Source organism: Chrysochloris asiatica, unplaced genomic scaffold (assembly GCF_000296735.1).
Source record: "Chrysochloris asiatica unplaced genomic scaffold, ChrAsi1.0 scaffold00008, whole genome shotgun sequence".
Classification (NCBI taxonomy): domain Eukaryota; kingdom Metazoa; phylum Chordata; class Mammalia; order Afrosoricida; family Chrysochloridae; genus Chrysochloris; species Chrysochloris asiatica.
In genome coordinates, this window is record NW_006408526.1 from 2,090,752 (window position 1) to 2,114,734 (window position 23,983).

Here is a 23,983-nt window from a genome sequence, read left to right on the forward strand (position 1 = left end):
TTGTTTAACACTATTGCTGGCAAAAAAGGTCCTGGATATCAAATAATTAAAAAGTGACTTCAAACCAGTTGAAGTTTTATTTGAATGTTTTAACAACTTAAAAAATGCTGCATATCAGTTACAAAAGTGAATAGGAAACACACCAATCTATTTGGTGTGTAAAAATAGTTCTCCACTACACAGAATTTAAGGGCCTTCACAGAATTTTCTTTTCCAAATTTACATTTTGAGTAGAAACACTACATGAATAACAGCTTTTTCAAGGAGATGTTAGTATACTTCCACTTTTGTCAAACTTTTTACCCTTTGACAATGCTGCAACCTGCTTGAGTAGTTCTCTGTTTTTGGCCTGTGGAAGACAAAACATTTGATAGTAAAAATAATGTTTGAAATATTCTTAAGAGATAAGCTGACACTACTGAAATTGGTTCCCCTCATTATGTAAAAAAGATTAAAATTTCAGTGAAATAAAACAATCTAATAAAAATTGGTATATTAAGTTCCTCTCTTTAAGGATGAATTTGTAGGAGGAAATTCTTGACTGGTTTTCCGGTCCACTTGGTAAACGCCAACATTAGTTTGCTATTCAAAGACACAATTGCTTATGAAAAAGACAACTTAAAGTGAAATTACTTTTAAGAGGTCCAAATTTCAGAGTATATAGGGGAAAAAATTAGCCTATATCATAAAAACAAAAAATGATAAAAATTAGCTTGTTGTTAAGTGGTGTCAAGTTGGTTCTGTATGTTTTATAATTAATAAGGTGAAAGACTAAGTTTTGGATTAGAAAGAATATTTCCTAATATTGATTTTTCCATGGTAAAATCATCAAAGGTCATCTTTGCAAAAATATTCCAAGACTTTTTTATCACTTGCCAAACAGACTCACTTAATGATAGTTAATAATGATCTTTTGGAGTACACGCTCAGATTTTCTTTTCTTTCCTTTAACTGCCATGCACTCATTTGGCACTGACTTTGTGTAATTTGTGCAATTACACATCACTGTTTTTTAGTGTTGAAAGCTTGACATTTTTGGGGGCAAAGATTCAAAATTTCAATTTGTCAATGATATGAACTAAATTTGTACTTCATTATTATCAAATGTTATCAGTCATTGACAAAGAACGGTCATTGAGCAAATCAGCTACGACAATCAACAGTTTTTACTGAGGAGGAATGTTTAAGCATGTACTTTTGTATTTACATATTTTGTTGTCTTTATTTTCCTATGCAATCTCTAAAAACCATAGGAACTCAGACAACAAGAATTCCCATTGTACAAATTCATTAATGATCAACTACTCTGAAGTTTCAGGTCAAAGAGAGGGAGCTTTGAAAACATTTTGGAACCTGAATGCTACCTTAAATATAACAATTTTTTAAAGAAATACATCTCAAATTTTTAATCTATGATAGATTTTTTTTAACCCTTATGCCTTTATCTTCTAATCAAGCCTTTGTATAGCCATATACCATACCTTCAAATTCCAAAACAGTTTCTTGAAATACAAAGTTTAAAAAACACTTTTTAAAGTTATGAAGTTTAAGGACATCTTGAGGGAGTTTCATAAAATATGAACTTTTCAGGTTTTATTCTACTCTCCTTCTGTAATCTAACATAATACCTATGGCTGCCAAAATACAAATATTCTCAATACTAAGCTGACATCAAGCAGCTGTTTATGTGTGGCAGCATGACTAATAACATCTCCCTACAATGGTTGGGGTGTGTGGTGGCTCCACATGATAAGCACTGACTGGACTGCAAACGACAAGGTGCCAGGGGAAAAGATGCAGCTTTCTGCTCCTGCTAGGATTTACAGCCTCAGAAACCAGGGCCACTATGAGTAAGAATCCACTCGATGGCACTTCACAACAGCAACAACATGCAATGGTTATTAAATACTTGGGTGATAACTGAGAGTTTCAATTTGAAATTTAGAAACCATTTGAAAGTTTTTTCTTCAAACTAAACAGCCAGAGAAAGTTATAGGTCAAATCAAGTGAGACTACCTGTTTTAGTGAAAATCAAGTGAGAAGACTCATTGCCATTAAATTTAGTACTCAGATGACCCGTCCTAGTCAATGTAGTGGGGTTTTTCCCTTTCTTTCTTTTTTCAATGGTTGTTGTTGTTAAGTGCTGTGGAGCTGATTCCAACTCATAGCAACCCTGAATAGGGCTTCTGAGGAATGACTGATAAATTTGAACCACCAACTTTGTGGTCCAATGCATTACTCATAGTGCCACACCAGAACTCCTAGCATTTAATTTATAATTACAATAGACTCATTGATAAAAAAACAAAACAAGAAATACAAAATATTAAATATAACATATTGAAGGAAATAAAAAGAGGGTATTTTTAAAGTTTTTTTTTGTTTTTTTTTTGCATAAACAGTACCTCCAAAGGTCTGTAAAAGTTTTTTTGTATAAAAATGTTTAAAATGACATACCAAATAGTTTTAAAGTGAATTTTCAAATTACATCTTCATAATCATAAATTTAAAAACCCAAAATTACAAATTTCATATTTTAATTGTTAAACATAAGCACTCAAACATTAGGTATTGAAAGCCATCTTCACTTTGCATATCTATATTCAGTTCCCTAATCAAGTACACTAATAAACTTCACTGTTGATAAAGTCATGTAAGAAAAAAATAGTTAAGGAAAGTTAAGTTTCAATTGCTAAAAGGAGACAAATTTAGTTTCATTCTAATATGAATATACATAAAAAGTGAATTTATAACATAATACTTAAATACAGATTTAAATTTTGTTTTCCTAAAATTACTTTGTCTCTTAAAAAATCAATGAAACGATTTAAGTCTCAAGCAAGTTAAGTCAAAACCTGTTTAGAAATGCTGACAAAAAGGAAACATTTGAATTAAGAATCACATAGGCCCCTGCTTTAAAACCTGGCTCTGTCACTATCTACGATGTAACCCATTAATATATCTTCTTAGTACAACAGAAACTCAGCCTAACACATCAAATTGAGTTGAAATAACTACTTTAAGTAGCAAAAACACAAAAAAGCTGATACTTGGTAGACGCTCAAATAGTTCCTTTTCCTTTTTATTAGGCATTCTTGGTATTTTAGGTAATTTGGAGGGTTATTTTTTGTTTTATATTTTAAACTATTTTTTTCTTTTTTCTTTTTTGTGTGTGTGAATTGAGTGAAGGCTTTCAGAGCAGATCATCAGTTTTACGTTCAGCAAATCATAGACTTTGCTTCATTACATGGTTACAATCCCCTCCATGCACCAATAGTTAACAGCATTTATCTCTATTCACTTTACCTATGGCATTCCTCTCTGTGTCTCCCACCACCCCCATCTTTCCTCTGCCGACCTCCCTCCGGTTGCATATTGCCTGCCCCATCACCCATGTCAATGCAGTTAAACTACTTTTTCTTATGTTTAGATCTTATTTAGTAGATTTCATAGTTTAAAATGGTTTTAGAGCTATTGTTAAGTTGGAGCAGTTGGTGGGTTTGAACTGCCAACCTTGTGCTTTGCAGTCCAGTGCTGATCCTACAGTGCTATGCCAGGAGTCTTTTAAGAGCTATTGTTGTTGTTAAATGCCACTGAGTCAGTTCCAACTCACAGCGACCCTGTATAGGGTTTCTGAAGAGTGACTGGTGAGCTTGAACTGCCGACTTTGCAGTTCAAATGGCTTTGCAATCTGGCACATTAACCCACAGCGTCACACCAGGACTCCTAAAGAGCTACTGTTGTTGTTGTTGTTATGTGCTGTGGCGTCAATTCCTGCTCACAGCAACCCTGCACAGGGTTTCCAAGGCTGTAAATCTTTACGGGACCAGAAAGCCTCACCTGTTTCCCGTAGAACAGCTGGTAGTTTCAAACTGCTGACCCTGAGGTTAGCAACCCGATTTGTAACCACTACGCTATTTATTATTGTTGTTATTAAATACTGTGGAGTCAGTTCCGACTCATAGTGACCCTGCACAGGGTTTCTGAGGCTGTAAATCTTTATGGGAGCAGAATGCCTTATCTTTTTCATTAGCAGGGTAAAATTTCTGTTACAGGTTCAATTCCTTATTACAGATAGATAGATAAGAAAAAGAATTAGCTGTATTTACTTACTGGCCTTAGCAGAGAATCCTACTAGTAAACTATTAAAGGGTAAAGATGGGTAAAGAGGGCAGCATAAACTACAGTGATAGAACGCCTTCAGCAATAACACAAAAGACACAGAAAAGTAGTCTAGTAAGAAGGATGGTGGTGGTTGGTGGTGGTGGTATGCCATAGAGCAGTTCTGACTCACAGTGGCCCCCAATAGAGTTTCCAAGATTATAAATCTTTCCAGCAGATAGCCTCATCTTTCTCCTGCAGAACAGACGGTAGTTTCAAACTGCTGACCTTGAGGTTAGCAGCCCGACTCATATCCACTACGCTACCAGAGCTCCTTGATAACAAGGACAAGAGAAAATGGAACAAGTGAACAGGGGCAAAGTACAGTTAAATCGGAGTCAAAAGATGTAGGCGTCAGCACTTAAAAGCAAAATACCACCACCAACCCAAATCCCCTGCTGTCAAGTCAATTTCGACTTATGGTAGTGGTGGTGATGTGCCTTAGAGTGGGTTCCGACTCATAGCGATCCTGTACAGGGTTTCCGAGGCTGTAAATCTTTACGGGAGCAGAAAGCCTCATCTTTCTCCCGTGGAACAGCTGGTAGTTTCAAACTTCTGACCTTAAGGTTCACAGCCTGATTCGTTACCACTACGCTACCAGAACTCCTTATCTAACAGAGTATAAGTAAGTGTTCCATAGGGTTTCCAAGGCTGTCTGTAATCTTTATGGAAGCATACAGCCACATCTCATCTTTCTTTTGTGGAGCAGATGGTTAAGTTTGAACTTAAGACCTTTCAGTTAGCAGATGATCACTTAAGACACTGAGCTACCAGGGATTCTACTTATTAACTGCATGATCAAAATTTCATGTGTAACCTAACTTAGAGCTGTTTTAAGGAGCAAATAAGATAAAAAAATGCTAATTCACGCAAAAAATGCCATACTTCTATACAAACATTAGTTACTTTTGTATTATATGAAACCTTTAACTACCAATCCAGAAGAGATGGACTTAAGATACCAATCCGGACATAATGTCAGAGAAATTTCATTCTTCTCACATCTACGATTAAAAAAACAAAACAAAAAAAACAAACCCAAACAAAAACCTCATACTTCTCTTTTTAACAGTGGTAATTAATATATACAAATCATATCTAATTACTGATCAGTTTGTTGTTTGTTTTTTTTTTTTTTTTCATTCAGTCTGGATTTACTCCATAGTTTTGGTTAAATCTCATCAAATCAGAGTTCACCTTGAAGAATAATTTGTTCCCAGGTAATTCAACATTAGTAACTGAATGAGAAAAATAAGATGATAAAATGAAATACAATACTTGTGGTAGATGAAAACTGTTCTGCACCATCATGAACAAAAGCCTAATATACAATATGAGCATAAGACAGAGGACAGATGGGCATTTCCATAAATCATCACTCATGCAATAAACTGAATGCCTACGTGCCAGGTTCTACACATAAAAATTCTTTGAGACATTAAAATCAGGGTTAAGAGCAAGTGATCTGTATCTCTAATTTTAACAGGTTCCTAAATCCTACTCAATTTAAGCTACTTGCAAAGAAGTAGGAAACACAATACCGGAAGATAATAACAGCAAATATATCTCCTGGTGTAGTTAGAAGAAAACCAGGACAGTATTAACTTCTTCCTTTCTCAGCTGTTCCCTCCCATTAGAGTTAGACGCCTATGTACTGGCATCTTCTCTGCTTCTAAGCCTTTAAAACCGCTACTCAGAATAATTCTGCAGATGTCAAAATGTATACACAAGACAGAAAATGTAGCTAATTTAGTGCAGTTTGACTTCGAAACTTATGAAACCTGGGTGAGAAAATTTTCAGTAAAGGGGAACCTCACTGAAATTTCTGCCTGTCAAATATCCTCTTTGTTGGAGTCTTGGTACGGCACTGTGGGTTAGTTAATGCACTGGACTACAAAGTCAGTTTGAACTGCAAGGTTGGAAGTTCAAGCTCACCAGCTGCTTCTTGGAGCTAAAGGGTCGCTGTAGGTTGGAAACAACTCAACAGCACTTAACAACAATAACCCCTCTTTGTTATTGTGGTAACTTGTGGCTTCACAATGGAGCTGTCCATTTTCAATCCTGATTCGTATATGTTGTAGTAACCTGAAGTGGATCACTAGGGGCTCCCCTACAAATCACAATACAAAGGTTAACAGGAACTTTTGCCAGGAATCACTGCATGCAGGATACATACCCTCCACTAACAACTGGTTAGCTTTTGTATTCCCAGTTCTTTTCCCAGTATCTGGGAGGAAAAATGATTACACAAATGGGCAGCAGTTAAACGCTCAACTGCTCCACAGAAGAAAGATGTGGCAGTCTGTATCACAGCCTACAAAACCCGAGGCAGCAATGCTACTCTGTCCAATAGGGTCGCTCTGAGTTGAAACTGACTTGAAAGCAACGGGTCTGCTCTGAGTTTCTGTTTCTATAAATCTAATTGTAAATTTTTACTTCTGGTCCTATGACCAATTCAACATATTCCCATAATATCCTGCTCTGAAAACCCCAGTTCAAATTTAGAGTAAAATTTCAAGGATTAATGAATTAATCACAGTTCAAATGGTTACAAATGATAAATTTTAATGGGACAGGACTTAACTATTATAAAGTCAAAATCAAAGCTGACAATGTATTGAATGCTAAAAAAAAAAAATCCACTTGCAATAGTGATACCAGTATCAGTCTAAGTCAGTGAATGCATTTAACCAAGTTTAGCCTCCCTTTCCTAACACTAAGTTTATGTAAATAGTTTCATTTACCTGTAGTTGTTCCACAGTTTCCTTGTGAGCTTTTTCCATACTGTTCATCTTTGTTCTCAGATTTGATTCTTGATATTGAAAGTCTGCCTTTAGTTCGGTTAACTGAGGGATTTAAAAAAAAAGAAAAATACATTCACAAAAATATGCCATTTAAAAACTTCCTTCACATTAACTCAACCTCACTACAAGTATGAAAGATTCTAATAACAATTTCCTGTTTTATATCCTATCTAGAATTTGTTTTGTGAAACGATGAACTCTACCTATTTTACCCTAAACCAAAACCTCAACCCATTACCCATGAGTCAATTCTGATTCACACAGACATTACAGGGCAAAGTAAAACAATGCCTCACCATTTACTTGGCTTTCACATCTTTACAGAAGCAGACTGCTCTTTCTCTTACAGAGCAGCTGGTGGGTTTGAACCAATAACCTTTTGGAAAAAGGAAACAACACTGTGTCAACCAGGGCCTCTTCCAACTTTGTTGTTAAGTGCCGTCGAGTTGGTTTCTACTCATAGCGACCCTGGTTTCCGAGGAACGGCAGATGAGTTTAGACACAAACCTTGGGATTCAAACCAATTCTGTGGTTGAGTGCTTATTCTACATTGCCACACTAGGACTCCTCTCCCTACTTTACATTAGCATAATTTTAATGTTAACATAGTATCTGACCATCTGTTAAAACTGTTGACATGTCCCTGCCCCTTTTTATGCATGGGATGTCACAGGTCAGAGTTTGGTGACCAACATACCAACAGGCAAGCTTTAAGGGCAAGTACCTTTGGAAAATGCTTTAATTAAAATGTGTTTCACAAAGAAAACTTAAAACTGGTTTCAGGTTAAAATAATCTTTCAATGATAAAGATAAAGTTTAACACTGGGCACTTATTGAGTGAGAGTCTTCTCAACTAAGAGCTATAGTCTATTTTATAATTTATGTTCAGAATTATGGGCCCATGACCACCTACCATTTGAGATAAAAATAAAGAAGTGCAGAAGTACAATCAATGTAGAATGAGAAAGAAAATGGGCTACTAAAATATAAAATTGGGTCTAAATTAGATCAAGAGATTTTTTTTAAAATACTGACTTGAAGAAGCAAAAAAGGTTACATGTTGATTATTTCATAAACATACATGACATATTTTGCTGCTAAGACAATTCTGACTTATAGCGACACTGTAGCGTGTGTAGGGTTTCTAAGGAGTGGCTGGTGGGTCTGAACCACCAATCTTTTGGTTATCTATAGCGCCACACAAGGATTCCATACATGACATATACAAAAGCACAAAATCTTCTAACTTCAAACTAAGTTGGTATTATACATTTTCATTACTAGAATCATGCAGACAAAAGCTGCAGGTCATTTTTAAATGGTTTTCATCATACAAACTTTAAAGGTAAGTAAGCTTATTGTAATAATCTAATAACTAGTAAGCTGAAGGATGTACAACAAAAGAGAGAAAGTCAAGGTGTTTTATATTTCTAGTTTTCTGAATAAAAGCCAGTTTTTGCCACAGTGAAAAAATAATTTAATTCTCTCTCCTTCCTTTTTAAATACTGCAAAGGATTCCTGTTTTGAAATGTCAATTCAATACACTGTGAGCTACCTTTAGACTGTAAACTTTTAGAAGGTAAAGATCACACCTTACTCATTCACATTCATGTTTGTATCCTTATATGATATGATACACCATAAGTCAATCAATACTTATAGGTGAAATAAATTCACAAATATAACAGCTGTCTTAGAAAATTAGTTATTTTAGGTTTACAATTACTATTAACCTTCTAACATTTTCAATCCAGTGTTTTTTTAGTTCTCCTAAATAAACTCTAACAAAACTTACAGCAAACTGTATTAATATATAATAAGAATGTTAAGAGGGAAATAAAAATCTAAAACAGTCAAAATTCCACAATTCGTTATTTGTTTGTTTGAGAAGCACTGCATTTTGCTTGTTCAGCTTTTATCTAGGTTAATGTAGCTTTGTGAAATACAAGTACCTCTAAAATCCTGTGCTTACAACAAATTTCCAAAATAGCTTATTAATGGAAAAAAAAAAAATCCTGCTATTAATCAAAGGGAATCTAAGACATAAAATAGCCATTCTATCCCGTTTTTACTTTACTTGTAAATCCTAATTTTTTATGCTTAAAGTAAGGAACAAATGTATTAAAATAAAGTTAAATTAACTAACCATCAATATAACATGCAAGTTGCTGAATGTCAGATGTAAAAACCAGTTCAAGATGAGGTACTAGTATATTTAAATGGTATAGATACTCGGGAGCATGGGGATCTGTAGGATAAGCAATGGACTACAAACCCAAGGTTGGCAGTTCAAGCCCAACTGCCATTCCACAGGAGAAAGATAAGGCTTTCTCTTCCCTCAAACTTTTACAGCCTCAGAAACCCTACATAGGGTTGCTATGAGTTGGAACTGACTCGAAGGCCCTAAATAACATAATAAGAGATGGATAATTCAAAAACGTATGTATAATCAAGGAGTTCTGGTAGCGCAGTGGTTACGAATCGGGCTGCTAATCTCACGGTCAGCAGTTCGAAACTACCAGCTGTTCCATGGGAGAAAGATGAGGCTTTCTGTTCCCATAGAGATTTATAGCCTCGGAAACTCTGAACAGAGTCACTATGAGTCGGAATCGTCTCCACAGCATGTAACAACAACAAATGTATAATTGAGTCTTATTTATAATTCTAAAATATAGTTTTAGTATCTTCCTATTAAAGATGCTTGACATAAGTCCAACTAGATACAGTCTGAAGACCATAATACAAATATAACAGATTATGTATTCAAAAATAACCAAATACCAATAATAGTAGGTATAAGCACTTATACACAGAAGCCATTCTAAGTACACATTTTCATTCAACCACAAGCATCCCATGCTATTGTTGTTAAGTGTCATCAAGTCGGTTCTGACTCAAAACGACCCTATATAGGGTCTCCGAGGAGTGGCTGGTGAGTCTGAACCAGCAATCCTGCAGTTTAAATCGACCTTTTGGTCAAGTGCTTATCCTACAGTGCCATATTAGGAGACCATACTAAGTACACATTTTCATTTAATCACATCCCATGAGATGGTATTAATGCTCAGATTCAATAAGTGAAGTTGTACAGGTGTAAGAATTCTGCTCAAGGCCATGCAGTTAGAAAGCATTAGAACTGGGATGCAAATTTAAAACCAAATTTATTTTCAATGAGTTGATTGTAACTCATGGTAATCCTAAAGAACAGAGTACAACTGCCCTGTAGGATTTCCAAAGCTGCCATCTTAACAGAAGCAAATTGCCACATTTTTCTTCTGTGTTAACTGATTTTTCTGTTAATAGCCAAGTGCTTGACCAGTGTTATCACCAGGGCTCTGGGATGAAAATTTTGTTGTTATTAAGTGCTGCTGAGTTGGCTCTGACTCACAGCGACCCATTAGAGGGTTTTTCCAAGGAGCGGCTAATGGTTTTGAACCACCAACCTTATTATGGTTAGTAGCCCAGTGCTTATCCTATAGCATACCACACCAGGGACCCAAAGATGGAAAATTATTATTTTTTTGTTAAGTGCCGTTGAGTCGGTTCTGACCCAATACTGTAAAAGGTTTCCAAAGAGTAGATGGTGAGCTTGAAGCACCAGCCTTGTGGTCCAAACTGACTTTACAGTCCAGAGCATTAACCCACAATGTATAGCTAAATTACTTCAATGCTGTTTCTTATTGTTATTGGTAAGTACATCAAATTGATTCTGACTCATAGTGACCCTGTTATAGGGTTTCCAAGGAGCAGCTGGTGGGTTTGAACTGACAACCTTATGATTTATAGTCCAATGCTAATCCTACAGCATCACACCAGTCCATAATTATGTTACCCTAATTTCATACCTATACAGGGCCGTTGAGTTAGAACCTATTTGATGGCATTTAACAACAACAACAATTTCTTACTATGATGGTGGCGGTGGCAGCAGTGGTGTGCTGTCGAGTCAGTTCCAATTCAAAGCAACCCTGTATATGGTTTCTGAGGCTGTAAATCTTGCAGAGAACAGAAATCCTTATCTGTCTAAAACTGTTAACATTCTTCATTTCAATAAAAGAACAGATATTGCTAACCAAAAACAACCATAGACGGGAAGGAGGCTAGCTTGCAAAATGTGTCCTTTGGTTGTTTAAACAATTATATATTCCTGTGTGTTTGTGTGTTGTTGTTGCTGTATGTGCCGTGGAGTCCGTTTTGACTCATAGCGACCCTGTACAGGGTTTCCGAGGCTGTAAATCTTTACGGGAGCAGAAAGCCTCATCTTTCTCCTGCGGAACAGCTGGTAGTTTCAAACTGCTGACCTTGTGGCTCACAGCCAGATTAGTAATCACTACACTACCACAGCTTCAAAAAAATTTAAAATGAGGGGACAGAGGCAAATACTGTTAACCAATGGTGCATGGAAGGGATTGTAATTGTTGCAATGAAACAAAATATGATTGGTTGAGTGTAAAACCGATGTTCCCCCATGTAAACTGTCACTCAATTCACAATAAAAGCCTTAATTTAAAAAAAAGAAAAAAACTACCATAGAGAAAATTCCTGTAACATTACTTTTCAACAGCTATTTAATCTTTATTGAAACAAATACATAACCAGTATATCAAAGACTCTTATATTCAATTACTTTCTTAAATCACAAGGGTCCACACAGTATTCCATTTATATCTCCTTTTCTAATTAAGACATTAGAACACAGACTTATTTTTAAATTACATGTTAATAAAACCTAAATAATGTTCACAAATTATTACCATTTTAATTAGCTTAGTCAATTCTTAAACTAAAATTCCCAAAGCACATTTTTATCTTTATCAGATGACTTAGACTCCAATTTCACTTTTGTGGAGGACCTTGTAAGAATCATGCACAACATACATCATCAAAACATTAGTCTAAGGGAGTTCTGATGGTATAGTGGTTAAGCCCTCAGATGATAAACCAAGACTGATGGTTCAAATCCATCAGTCCATGAAAACAAAGATGCGGCAGTCTGCTTTACAACTTAGGATACCCTAAGGGGAAGTTCTACTCTGTCCTATGGGTTCGCTATGACTTAGGTGGTGGTGTTTTTTAATGTTTTATTGTGAATTATGTGATAGTTTACATGGGAGAATATTCGCTTTACAGTCATCCTGTCATATATCCTTTCATTGCCATGGTTACAATTCCATCCATGCAACATCAACCAACCAAAGGGTATACCCTATACGCCTGCCCCCTGGTCGTCAGCACACAGCACCTCTCCCTCTCTAGGTCTAAAGTCCCCAGCTGTCCATCTCTCCACATCATTTTCTCAGCCTCCATCTCTGGCGTCACTGCTTCTCTGGGTAGGCTCCCGCTCTCCGCTCTTTTCCCAGGGACCTCCGCTCCTAGACTGCAAAGTTAATCACGCCCCTACTTGCTACAAAACGTCTACCTTTACTTTTCTTTACATTTCCAATCTTCACAATCAGTCCAGATAACAATTATTCACTATTGTATCACTAGAGACCTATCCGCATTTCATTTCATCAACCCCACCTAGACAGACTGGATACTACTCAGTGGAGATTCTACCTTCCTTCACGCCCTCTGGATCTAGGTTCCCTCTTAAAAGCTTATAAGCCAGTCACTTCTTGCCTTTTTAGCCCCTCCACTTTGGGTAGCCAATGTCCAAGTTGCCCATCCCTGTCTACTCTGTATACAGAGGGAGTAGGAATGATCCTCGCTATAAAGATCTGTTTCCTCTTCTGAGCTACTGCATCCATTAAGCGTAGATCAAGTTCATCAAATTATATCACATTACTCTTTTTTTCCTCTTCTTTCTTCTAGGTGAACTCTGATCATCCAGTCATTGAAACCAGGTCAAGTGGATACTATCCGCAAGTGTGGGTGTTCTTGTGCATATGCCCTGTCTTCTTATCAGCTGGACGCTTCTCCACTCTAGTCCTCTGTGGCTATGTCACTGACTCTAGGTCCAAGAGTCCCCAGGTCTTGCCACACTGTTGGCCAAAAAGGTCTCCACCCAGGTTCAAAAGAGTCTACTGAACGTTGTAGGGCTTAGCTCACAGCTTCATTGCTGTTTTTCCCTCACTTCCCCTTACTGGTGACAAACGTGGTCACCAATCAGAGCGTGTATTCCCACTGAGTCTTAGTCTTGGAAAGGGGTTTGCTTTGGGGGAATCCGACCACTTGCCTTGGTGTTTCCTAGGCAAGCAACTTGCTTGTTCTTGTAGTAATCAGTCGGTCTGCTATTATTGTTTTGTATTTTTCCTGTCGTCTAGCCACTTCAGATTGGTCTGCCCGTCCTTTCAAGTGGAAATTTCCCACCTCTGAAGATTCTAGATGCTGTTCAGGTTTCCACCTATAGTCTTTATGTATTGCAGAGGCTCTGCAGGAAGTCTCCTTCATTGGGCATGTTGTAGCCCCATTTTAGGTATTCCAATTATAGACAGAAGACAGACTTATAAGCTTTCTATGGTGATGTTTCTGGGCATTCCTTTCTCTCCCTCTCCAGTGTCTATTTTAGAATGGTATGCAAGGGAAACCAAGATTCAAAAGACAGCCAAGCATCTTAAAATTATTTCTCCCCTTTTCCCCCATTCCAAACATGTCTCAATCCCTGTATCTCAGAGGCCTGCTGTTTCAGAATAGGTTTGATAGCAACAAGTTTTCCAAAAAGATTTGCAATTACCAAGCAAAAGCTGAAATGTAAACCTTACCAAGTTTCAGAGAACCATGTTCTTACCTTTTTATCTTTTTCTAAAATGGTTTGGTCTCGTTGCTGTAAGAGACGTTTAAGCGACATCACTTCTTCTTTCAGTTGACTTATAAGGACAAAATTGTCTGTTCCCCCACTATCTGCTGACTGATTTATAGAGCTACTAAAAAGAAAAAAGTAAAATAGAGTTAAATAAAAGAGAAAAAAGAGGAGCAGGTATTCAAATTGCATAAATTAGACAATTCCACAAACATCCTTAAGGCTAATGCAAAAAAATATGTACCTGACAGAAATGGATGCAACTGGCAAATATACCTTACTAATGGCACACATTACATACACCTGCAGAAATATAATTCAGTATTAGCTTTTAGGGGGTCAATACTTCTAGTGTAAAGCAATAGGCAGCCAATTTGTACAGTAACATCAGCAAACTTTTGGCTAATGAATTAAAAATAAAATCACACTAATATTTCATATCTAAAAACAGGACAATTAAAAATGTCACATTTATTTGTGTTTCTTTGAAGGATAATTAACGAGATTATTCTCAATTAAGATTTCTTTTTTCAAAACCCAAATTTATTTCCCAAAAGAGCAACATAGTTCAGTGCCACTTATTGCCAAAATTAAGTTTAAAAAAATTTTAAACTGGTTATGCTTATTCTCCTAGAAGCTGCAAAGATTTACCATAGACGACACATGTTTCTATTCTTTGATCTAGTAACTGGCAATCAACCACAACTTGTTTTTAAGCTGAATTTTCTTAACACTAAAGGAATTCATTTTTACCTATCTCCATTAGATGGCTTAGATTCCAATTTGGGCTTTTTCTTTGGAGTTTCATTCTGAATTGATGCAGAGGATTTATGGCTGAAACCAAAAATTAGTAAGAGTAATTAGAGTTAAAAGGGGAGAGGGATCAAACTAATATTCTTTTCCAAGTATTTTTGAACATTATTGATTTTTTAAACCCTAGTAACAAAGTTCAAGGTATGTCAGACTTTAAAACATACAATTCAAAATACTTAAGAAAATATTTTAATATATTTACCTTTGCTTCCACAGTCCTTGCTCTTGTTCTGGACTCAAATTGCTGATCCTGAAAAATATGTAAATTATATCTAAGATGAGGCTTTCTACTCCCGTAAAGATTTACACCCTTGGAAACCCTATACAGGGTCGCTATGGGTTGGAACCAACTCGAAGGCACATAACAACAACAACATATCTAATAGCAGTATTTATTTAATACAACTTCATTTAACAGCATCCTTTCCAAATGGAATCAGATTATATATATTTAAAATATTTTGGCATATTCAATTAAGTTTATAAACTAAATATATATTGAATAATTCACATTCTAATGAGATAATATCTAATGAAATGACTATTAGCCAAGTTATTTAAAATTTTGAGCTTTAGTTCCTTCATCTGTAAGGTGGGTATAATATAACTGTATAAGATATGAGGATTAAATGAATTATGCATATAAAATCACTTAGCATGAGCTTGTGTAATGTATATATATTCACACACAGACACACATATTTGATACTGACTTATAGTGACCCTCCCTATAAGACAGAATAGAACTGCCCTATGGGTTTCCAAGGCTGTAATCTTTAGCCCTGGTGTGACTCTGTAAGATAAGTACCGGACTGGTAACCAAAAGATTGGCAGTTCAAATCCACCAGTCACTCTTAGAAACCTAATACAGGGTCACTATGAGTTGGAACCCAGTTGACAGCACAAAACAACAACCTTTACAGAAGACTGTCACATCTTTTCTCCTGTAATATACAAGGGGGAGCATATCTTTTAATTCAGTTTTCCACAAACTTTCTAAAGTCATCTCTATTGCTTTAACTGTGGAGATTTCTTAGGAAAAAAAAAAACAAAAAAGCAAACCCAGTTCTTAGAATCAGTTATAAATAAATTTCAAGTTGGAGGAACAGTAGTTGTAATTACAACAACCTGAGTTACTACTGTACTTGCAGCTATGAATGGTGACCCTAGCGAGGAATTCAGCTAGAGAGGCCTTTTTGTTTTATTCACCAATTTCAATATAAAATTATCAAACTATAAAAATTATACATGGATTAACAACAATATCCAGATTGCAAAGTGAGAATAATCACATAAAAAGTTATCATAAACATTTGAAATCTAATCTTAGATTCCTAAGAGTTGGTCATTATTGAAACCAAATTGATCTTGGTATTGGTTTTTCCTACCCCAAACACCATGTAATAGAGTAAAAAATCATAGAACCCTTTATTAAGCAAATCTGTCAAGATTACAAGCTATTGTTTACACTTCTGAAGGTGATGCTTCTGTCTCTAATCCTTCCCTGAAGAATTTTTAGTTCTTTGATGTACAACATACCATATCAAAATGGCAGTTTGGACATCCACCAGGGTATCAAATCGTGTTTCTTTTAAACATTCTTTGAGTTTGAGGAACAAAAACTGTCTGAAGGGACAAGGGTGAATGAGGTAAGAGTTCCCACAGAAATTCTTCTAATACAGACCTTGCTAACCTCAAATATTAAGTACAGTGTTGTGATGGGAAACAATTTCTCAGCACAACTTTCCTGTGTTACTTTTCACACCAATACAGCTTCCAATTTACTTTAGACTCCTAATATCTAATAAATTCTCATGATTATCCTGTGTCCTACAAGATAATCTATCAAGATGATCCCTGTGGGATCCCAAAAAACAATCACCATAACCTTCGGAGCTGATCTCTCTCGAATTGATTGACTTGAATTGGCCCAAGCAGTCACTATTTTTTCTGAAGGCACCCAAATAGATTAAGACAATTGTCTGCAGTCATCTACTGATTTTGTTTGGAACAACTGGTTTGGAACAAACCAATGTAGGACACTATAACTCCAGTAACAATACTTTTTAACTTAACCTCATATTAGAATACGTATGTACCTATTAATAGTTTTGGAGTCCTGGTGTCGTGCTGTGGGCTAATGCACTGGACTGTAAAGTCATTTGAACCACAAAGTCGGTGGTTCAAGCTCACCAGCCACTCCTTGGAAACTCTATGAATGGTCGCTATGGATTGGAACCAACTCCACGGCACAACAACAATTAATGGTTTTGATCTGAGAACTAAAGATCAAACTATGTAAATTGGTTGTCCATTCAGCAAATGTTTTATTATTCAATTTTGTTTTTCCTGAGTAACCAAAAGGAAAATAAAAACTAAAAGTCAAAACTTCTGAAAATACGTCACTCTTTCAAAAGATTGTTACTGTCACAGAATTTGATCTTTACAAACATACTCTGTGTTCTTTCCCATCATGCTAAGATAAACATCTGAAAGGACAGAGGAAAGGGACATTTTGGAAGTATCTTAGTAGTATGTCTGACAGATGCTGTTTTGGGATACTGTTACTTTGTCTTATTTTCTTAAAGTAAGAAACAGTTATTGCTCTTTGAGATGCTGGTATAAAGGTCACATGATTTCTTTTAAAACAGCAGATTAAAAGTAATTCTGTTTTTATTAGTTGCCATCAAGTTAATTCCGACTCATTATGACCCCATGGATGCAGAGTAGAACTCCTCAGTAGGGTTGGTTTTCAAGGTTCTAAGTTTTTTAAATACCAGGGCTATAATGCAAGATCCCTCTAGGCGTATTTAAATTTTAACGTTAAAGCTAGTAGTCAAGTACTTGACCATTTGCTTTATCCATTACTTTCAAGGTGGTGTAATGATTGTACACTCAACTGCCAATTAAAAGGCTGTTGGTTCTAACCTACCCAGCAGCTTGGTAACAGAAAGATGTGGCAATCTTCTATCTAAAAGACTACAACCTAGAAAATCCTATGGGTCAATTTTACTCTGTCACTGTGTAAGAAGCGACTCAATGGTACACAACAGAGAGCACTACAGAATTATGAGTCAAGTAGCAAAACTGAAGTATCAATGTCTCACAAATTCCCACAGTCTATTATATGCCTGTCAATAACTGAGAATCATAGTAAGACTGAACTACATAATACCCCAAAACACCATTATATGTTTCTACATAAAACCAAATCCACTGCCATGGACTCATTTGACTCAATGACCCTATATAGGGTTTCTGAGACTATACATCATTATGTGAGCAGATAGCCTCATCTTTCTCCTGGGGTTGGGAGTCCAACACCTGATCAGTAAGTGGTAGGCAAATCAGACTTCTATAAATAGAATTATGTTTTTAAACAATTATTTGGAACTTTAAAGAATCAAAAAAAAAAAAAATAAGGAAAAAAAATGTTCCTTTTACCACTTACATTCTTCTGCATTTTTTTATGATTTTTATATGAAGACTAAAATGACATTTAAAAAAACCTTTACACAATGAACATAAGGGTTAAGATATTACTACTATATAACTTCCCCCTGCAAAGTAACATTATGAATCAAGTAACTATCTAATACTTGAATAGAGTTCCTACTTGTGTCTGAAAAAGCAGAAAAGTACTAGTTAAATATTTATTTCTCACACTTTAGTCATCTCTGTGATTTCAAATGCTTCTATTATGATCCCAAAAGACAGAGCTAGGATTTTCTACTCATTGGTTTAAATTTGTTAACAAATTAATGATTATCTGAGGTAAATATAATTTTTATAAGTAAACTCTTAACAGCTCTTTTTTTAAATGAAAAAAGATACTGTGCCTTTTGATAATGTAAATCAGTTAAACATTAACTCTGCAGTATGTCTTGATTTTATGATAAAATCATAGTTTTACATAGTAATTCCATAAATCTTTATTATTATGGTTAACAGTCAAACATATATAATTTTAAAACTTAAGTGGGGAAACAGACTTAAACACTCAAGAAGCTTAGCATATCTTAGAAACTAGACTAGCGAAAGAAGTTAAACACCAATATATGTCATTAAAACGTCAAGGAGGATTTCACAAAACAAGATTTCAAAGTACTTACTTGTGATGGCTACTGCTGTGACGATGGTGATGGTGATGATGGTGGTGATGATGTTTTGAATGATGCTGGTCTTTCTCAGTAAGAGATGAAGAGGATGAATTGGAATGTGAAGATCCTAGGTTCTTCCTCTGTTCCTTTGTCTTCTGTAAAACTCTCTTATATGATAAAGTACAGAGCCAGCACAATAATTTTCCATCAACCTTTTAACAAAATATGTGTATTACATTAAGTGCACTCAAACTGGTTGTAAGTGAAATCAGGTAAAATAAAAGGTTTAACATCAAGCTATATTTTATTAGCACAAACACGAAGACTCTGCAAAATGGGAGATTAAATGAACACTTTTCTGAAACTTGGAATATTGTTTGTTTGGAGGATAAAACTGGTAAGGGTGATACTTGGATTCCCTGTTACTTTGGAAGCATTTTTAATTTACAAGAAGAAATTTTTTACTTTTTAATTCAAAAATAAGCATGCATTCATCAAACAAATCTTAGGTAGGCACTCAAGTGAATTCTAAATTACCGTGTAATTACTAAAATAGTAAAATTATTTCCCACTACAGTAAAAACTCATGAATTCACAGAAAGAAGGAGGGACGAGGCTGAATGACATATATATGTCAGGGGAAGGCAAGACACTTCTTTCCCAAATTAAGACTATAGCATGGGTGGTTCAGTGGTAGAATTCTCACTTGCCAAATTAAGACTATGAGAATATTAAGTTCCAGACTGTTCACACAAGAAATGCTGGAGAAGCATGTCTTATAACTAGACAGAATGAATTCATTGCTTTGGGAAACCCTGGGTGAAACCCTCAAAGAAAACAGCTATCCTCTAAGCAACTGCAACTCACACAGCAATAGGCTCACTTGCATGACTGCTGACCAGTAGAGACATACCACACACTTACTAAGTCACTATAGATATAAAAGAGCTTTGGTAGCATAGTGGTTACAAATCGGGCTGCTAACCTCAAGGTCGGCAGTTCGAAACTACCAGCTGTTCCGTGGGAGAAAGATGAGGCTTTCTGCTCCCGTAAAGATTTGCAGCCTCGGAAACCCTGTGCAGGGTGGGTCACTATGAGTCGGAACCGACTCCAGGTTACTTAACAACAAATAGGAAAAACAAACAAGAGTTTCAAATATGAGACACAGGTCAAAAGGCACACAAATGACTTTAAAGCCTAAGTACTAGTGTGCCATCAAGAAGGTTTTTACACCAGCAACTTCAGTGCTCTGCAAAAGGGTAACTAGATTTATTTAAGAATTCTCCAGAACCAAGTGGGGCTAAATAAATAGTACATAATTTTAAAGCATAGTAATTCAAATTGAATCTACATAAGACACAAACAAGAAAAATTTATACTTTTGCACTTTAATCCAACCTGCTTCCTGCCTTCAAAGATCCAAACAGATCATGTCTCAGCAGTATTTTAATAATAACTTGTTTGCTATTTTAATTCCCAGAACATGTCATATTATAAATAAAAAATACCTTTCTTCTTCCTTCTTCCTTCCGATCAAAAGCACATTGTTGTTTGCACTGTTCACAAGTCTGAGGTGGTCCATATTTTTTTTCTGAATTTGTGCAACGCTGACACTTGGTGCCAATAAATGCTGCAATTATGTTACAGTACTGACAAGGTTTGGGCTGAAAAACAAATATGCATTTTCTTTGAGACATTTAAAAAACGAGACGTTTGCTACATATGCCCAGTGTTATAGGTAAATTTCACAGATAATTACATTAATATATTACTTTGCTTTAACTGCCAAGTTTGTTCTTACTTACTCAATAGTATTTATCATGTTCTATTCAATAGTATTTATCATGTTTTATTAATTCAACTAATATGTATCTCTACAGTCATGTATTGCAGTGTTACAACTATTGGAATATTTCAACAGAATCATGAGAACTATACTTACGATGTGCATACCTACATAAAAGTTACACACAAAAACATTACAAGGAATGGCAATCTTTAAAGGCACTCATGCATGAAAAAATGTCATGTATGCTGGTGAACTTAATTATCATACTAGTAATTTAAGAAAGTATTTATTAACTTTTCACTATAAACAAGATACTAAAGGTGAATTATCAATGTACCAAAACTACATATAAACATACCCAGCACACACTAAAATAGCTTGATTTTCTTTGAAATCTGAGACAACCTAGGATTTTATAGACTCTTAGTGTGGTGTTATAGGATAAGCCTGGACTGCAAAGTCAGTTTCAATCACAAAGTTGGCAGTTCAAATTCATCAGCTGCTCCTCAAAAACCCTATACAGGGTTGTTATGAGTTGGAACGACACAATGGCACTTAACAACAAAGCAGAACTCTGACCAATAATCAGTGAAATTTCCATGTAAGCAAATGAGAGAATTTGTACTAGGATAATGTCGAGATGTTTGTGAATTAACACTTAAGTTGCGCAATTATCTAGAAATAGTTTGAAGTTCTGAAGAGGAGGAAAAGTCTGATTGTGCAAACTTTATGGATAATTAAGGTTTTCCATAGTCAGGAATTTGCTGTATTTGACTCTTGAAGAATGACTTCATAACTTTCACAATGAAATTCAATATACATAAAATATGCACATAATTATATTGCTTTTAAATTCTTGTAACCTCCTTATCACTGTTGACAGAAAATGTTATTTCATAAAATTTTTTGACCTATTGAAATATTTAAGAACATAGCAACACATATATTTTAAAAAGGTATCTTTAGGAAGAACACGTTGACTAATATAAAACATAAAACATACTTACTGTGCCAAACTGCTTCACATTTTGAGCACACTTCTTACAAATTGTGTGGGTTTTGCTAAAAAGGAAAAGGTATATAAATGATCAAATTTGAGTAGCTTTCTCAAATAGTTTAGCACAATGATGAGCTAAAACAAAGGGAAGAGTCAAAATTGACAGTGGTAGCGTAGTGGTTACAAATCGGACTGCTAACCTCGGGGCTCAGGGTCAGCAGTTTGAAACTACCAGCTGTTCCACGGGAGAAAGATGAGGCTTTCTGCTCCCGTAAAGATTTACAGTCTCGGAAACCCTGTACAGGGTCTCTAGGAGTCAGAATTGACTCCACAGTGGCACAGAACAATATAATTATTTACTCTAATAAAAATAAAGAACTCTTTAACTACAAAGAAATAATTTAGGGTTGTATTACTCAAATTTATTTCTCTTCCAACTACTAATTTCAGATATTTGTACTTTTAATGTATACTTCTTATAATAGAAACAAAGCAAAAACCTCCATGATTCCTATTTCCGAAATCTTCACACAGCATAGCTTTCCACATTGTTGTTGTTGTTAAGTGCCTTCAAGTAGATTCCGGCCCAAAGCGACCCTGTATAAGGTTTCCAAGGAGCAGCTGGTGAGCTTGAACCACCGACCTTGCAGTTCAAACGACTTTGCATTCTGACACATTAGCCCACAGCACCACACCAGGACTCCATATTAGCACCTACTTAACTTTCCACAAGAACACTCTCCCCCATTATGACTGTCCATAGCTACTACTGCAGTTATTTATTTTTTGTCTTTTCGGCTACTTTCTTGTGTCTGCTCTTAAAGGTACTCATCCTGTGAAAACCTGTGCTTCCCTGGGTAACAAGTTACTAGATTTCATTTCTGGAAGGTAATCAGCAACACTATAGACCTTTCCTCAGGTCCATGTCAGTGTAAGGCTTTACCAATTCTTTTTATATCTATATGGATTAATGGTGGTAGTGGCGGTTATGTGCCATGGAGTTGGTTCCAACTCAAAGCGACCCTGTACAGGATTTCCAAGGCTATAAATGTTTACAGAAGCAGAAAGCCTCACCTTTCTCCCACAGAACCACGTGTAGTTTCGAACTGTTGACCTTGACTTGTAATCATTTAGCTATGTTAAAAGCTGCTTACGTAGATTAATAGTAATTGCTTAAGTCTGCATTTCTTGTTAGCAAGACTATTATTTTCTATACAATAATCTAGTCTTTATTTCCTCAAGTACAAATTGAAGTCTAGTTGTAACATAACAACCATTGTTTTTGTCAATATTATCCCAGAAGTCTACCTTGTAAAAGGTTGACAACTCTAATTTAGGAAGCTAAGCGTTCTGTAAAAAATGTATTACAATTAAGAGATTATCCACCCTAAGCATTCCTAAAGGACAATACTTTGTCTTTATCAAAAACTGTTCAAGTATACAAACCTCTCTTGTTGAAATTCTGATCTGCAGTAAGTACATTTTACAATAGGATGCGCAATCCGACATTCCTGTAATGAAACAATACATTAGTCAGTATCTTAAAGTCCCAAATACCACTTTTCTGGTAGAAAAATGATTACATTGCCTAATTAGACGTCTAAGACATCAATAAAACCTGTTTCCTAAGGTAGACAATTGAGTGATTTATCATATAAGTGGCCAATTACAATTTAATTTCTTATGGAAGGCATAGATGTCTTTGTCTTTATTAGTTGTGGGGTTATGCTACAAATTAATTAATAAGGCTGTCAGGGCAGATTTCAACGATTGGTTAAAGGTGAAACTACTTGTTATTTTGCACCGTTGCTCACAGACAGCATCCCGGCTTTTATGGGATGGAAGGTGCTCCAAATCATAGAGCATTCTGTTCCCAAGCCAGTCGCTTCGCTTTCCTGCTCAGGGAAGAAAGATGCCATCAGCTTTGCGGCTTCGGATTCCTAGCAAGAAAGTGCAAAAACCGTCCCCTGCCTCCTGGTGGAAGGAGAGGACAAATCAGGTAAAAAATCGAGATGAAAACATCTCCACCCCAGGGTCTCTGCGGCATAGACAGGTGGCTGCTGCACTCAGGCTCATCCGAAACCCCGGGACGCTGTTGGAGTCGGCCCCGTCCTGGGCTGCTCCGTAGAAGGCAAGATTCTGTATCCCCTCTTAAGGATCTTCTCCAGTTGATGCCCAGGCCCTTGGATAAAGGGATTCCCGGTTGGGAAGCGAGGGCTTCACACCCCAAAATCCCTTAAGGGCCGGCAAAGAGTGAAGCTGCAGTGCAGCCAGCACCCAGCCCTCACGGGCTAAGGCCGAGGAAACCCCGCCCGCCCGCCGCCCAGCGCTCACGGACCTTGCAGAGCTGCTGCCCCTGGGAGAGCTCCTCGAAGGGATAGCGCTGAGTACACTTGGTGCAGGCATACAGGGCCGAGGCCGCCATCCTGCTCCTCAATCTCCTCCTTCGACGCCGCCCGCTCCGAGGCGGAGTCCTACGGAGGACTCAGGTGCCGCCGCTGCCGCCGCCGCCTGGGCCGCAGGCCCCTCCTCCTCCTCCCCCTCCCCCTGCCTCGCGCCCACCAGGGCCTCGCCGCG

At 36.5% G+C, this 23,983-nt stretch overlaps 1 protein-coding gene across 1 annotated transcript; it reads right to left on the reverse strand.

The window, feature by feature from the left end:
* Window positions 1-259: 259 nt before the first annotated feature.
* On the reverse strand, window positions 260-23,831 carry FAM76B (family with sequence similarity 76, member B). The gene is made up of 10 exons (XM_006833747.1): window positions 23,745-23,831; window positions 22,853-22,917; window positions 21,417-21,471; window positions 20,129-20,284; window positions 18,633-18,832; window positions 14,723-14,770; window positions 14,461-14,541; window positions 13,696-13,831; window positions 6,906-7,007; window positions 260-349 (listed from the first exon to the last, which is right to left on the reverse strand). The coding sequence occupies exons 1-10, from the start codon at window positions 23,829-23,831 to the stop codon at window positions 260-262; spliced, it is 1,020 nt and encodes a 339-aa protein (XP_006833810.1).
* Window positions 23,832-23,983: the final 152 nt, after the last annotated feature.

Excerpts from the sequence above, each read along its gene's own strand:
- FAM76B (XM_006833747.1), bottom strand. The coding sequence starts at position 23,831 with ATGGCGGCCTCGGCCCTGTATGCCTGCACCAAGTGTACTCAGCGCTAT. Across the intron at positions 14,771-18,632 it reads CACAGCAGTAGCCATCACAA|GATCAGCAATTTGAGTCCAG; the intron begins GTAAGTACTTTG and ends CATATTTTTCAG. Across the intron at positions 7,008-13,695 it reads TTTTAGAAAAAGATAAAAAG|TTAACCGAACTAAAGGCAGA; the intron begins GTAAGAACATGG and ends TAAATCCCTCAG.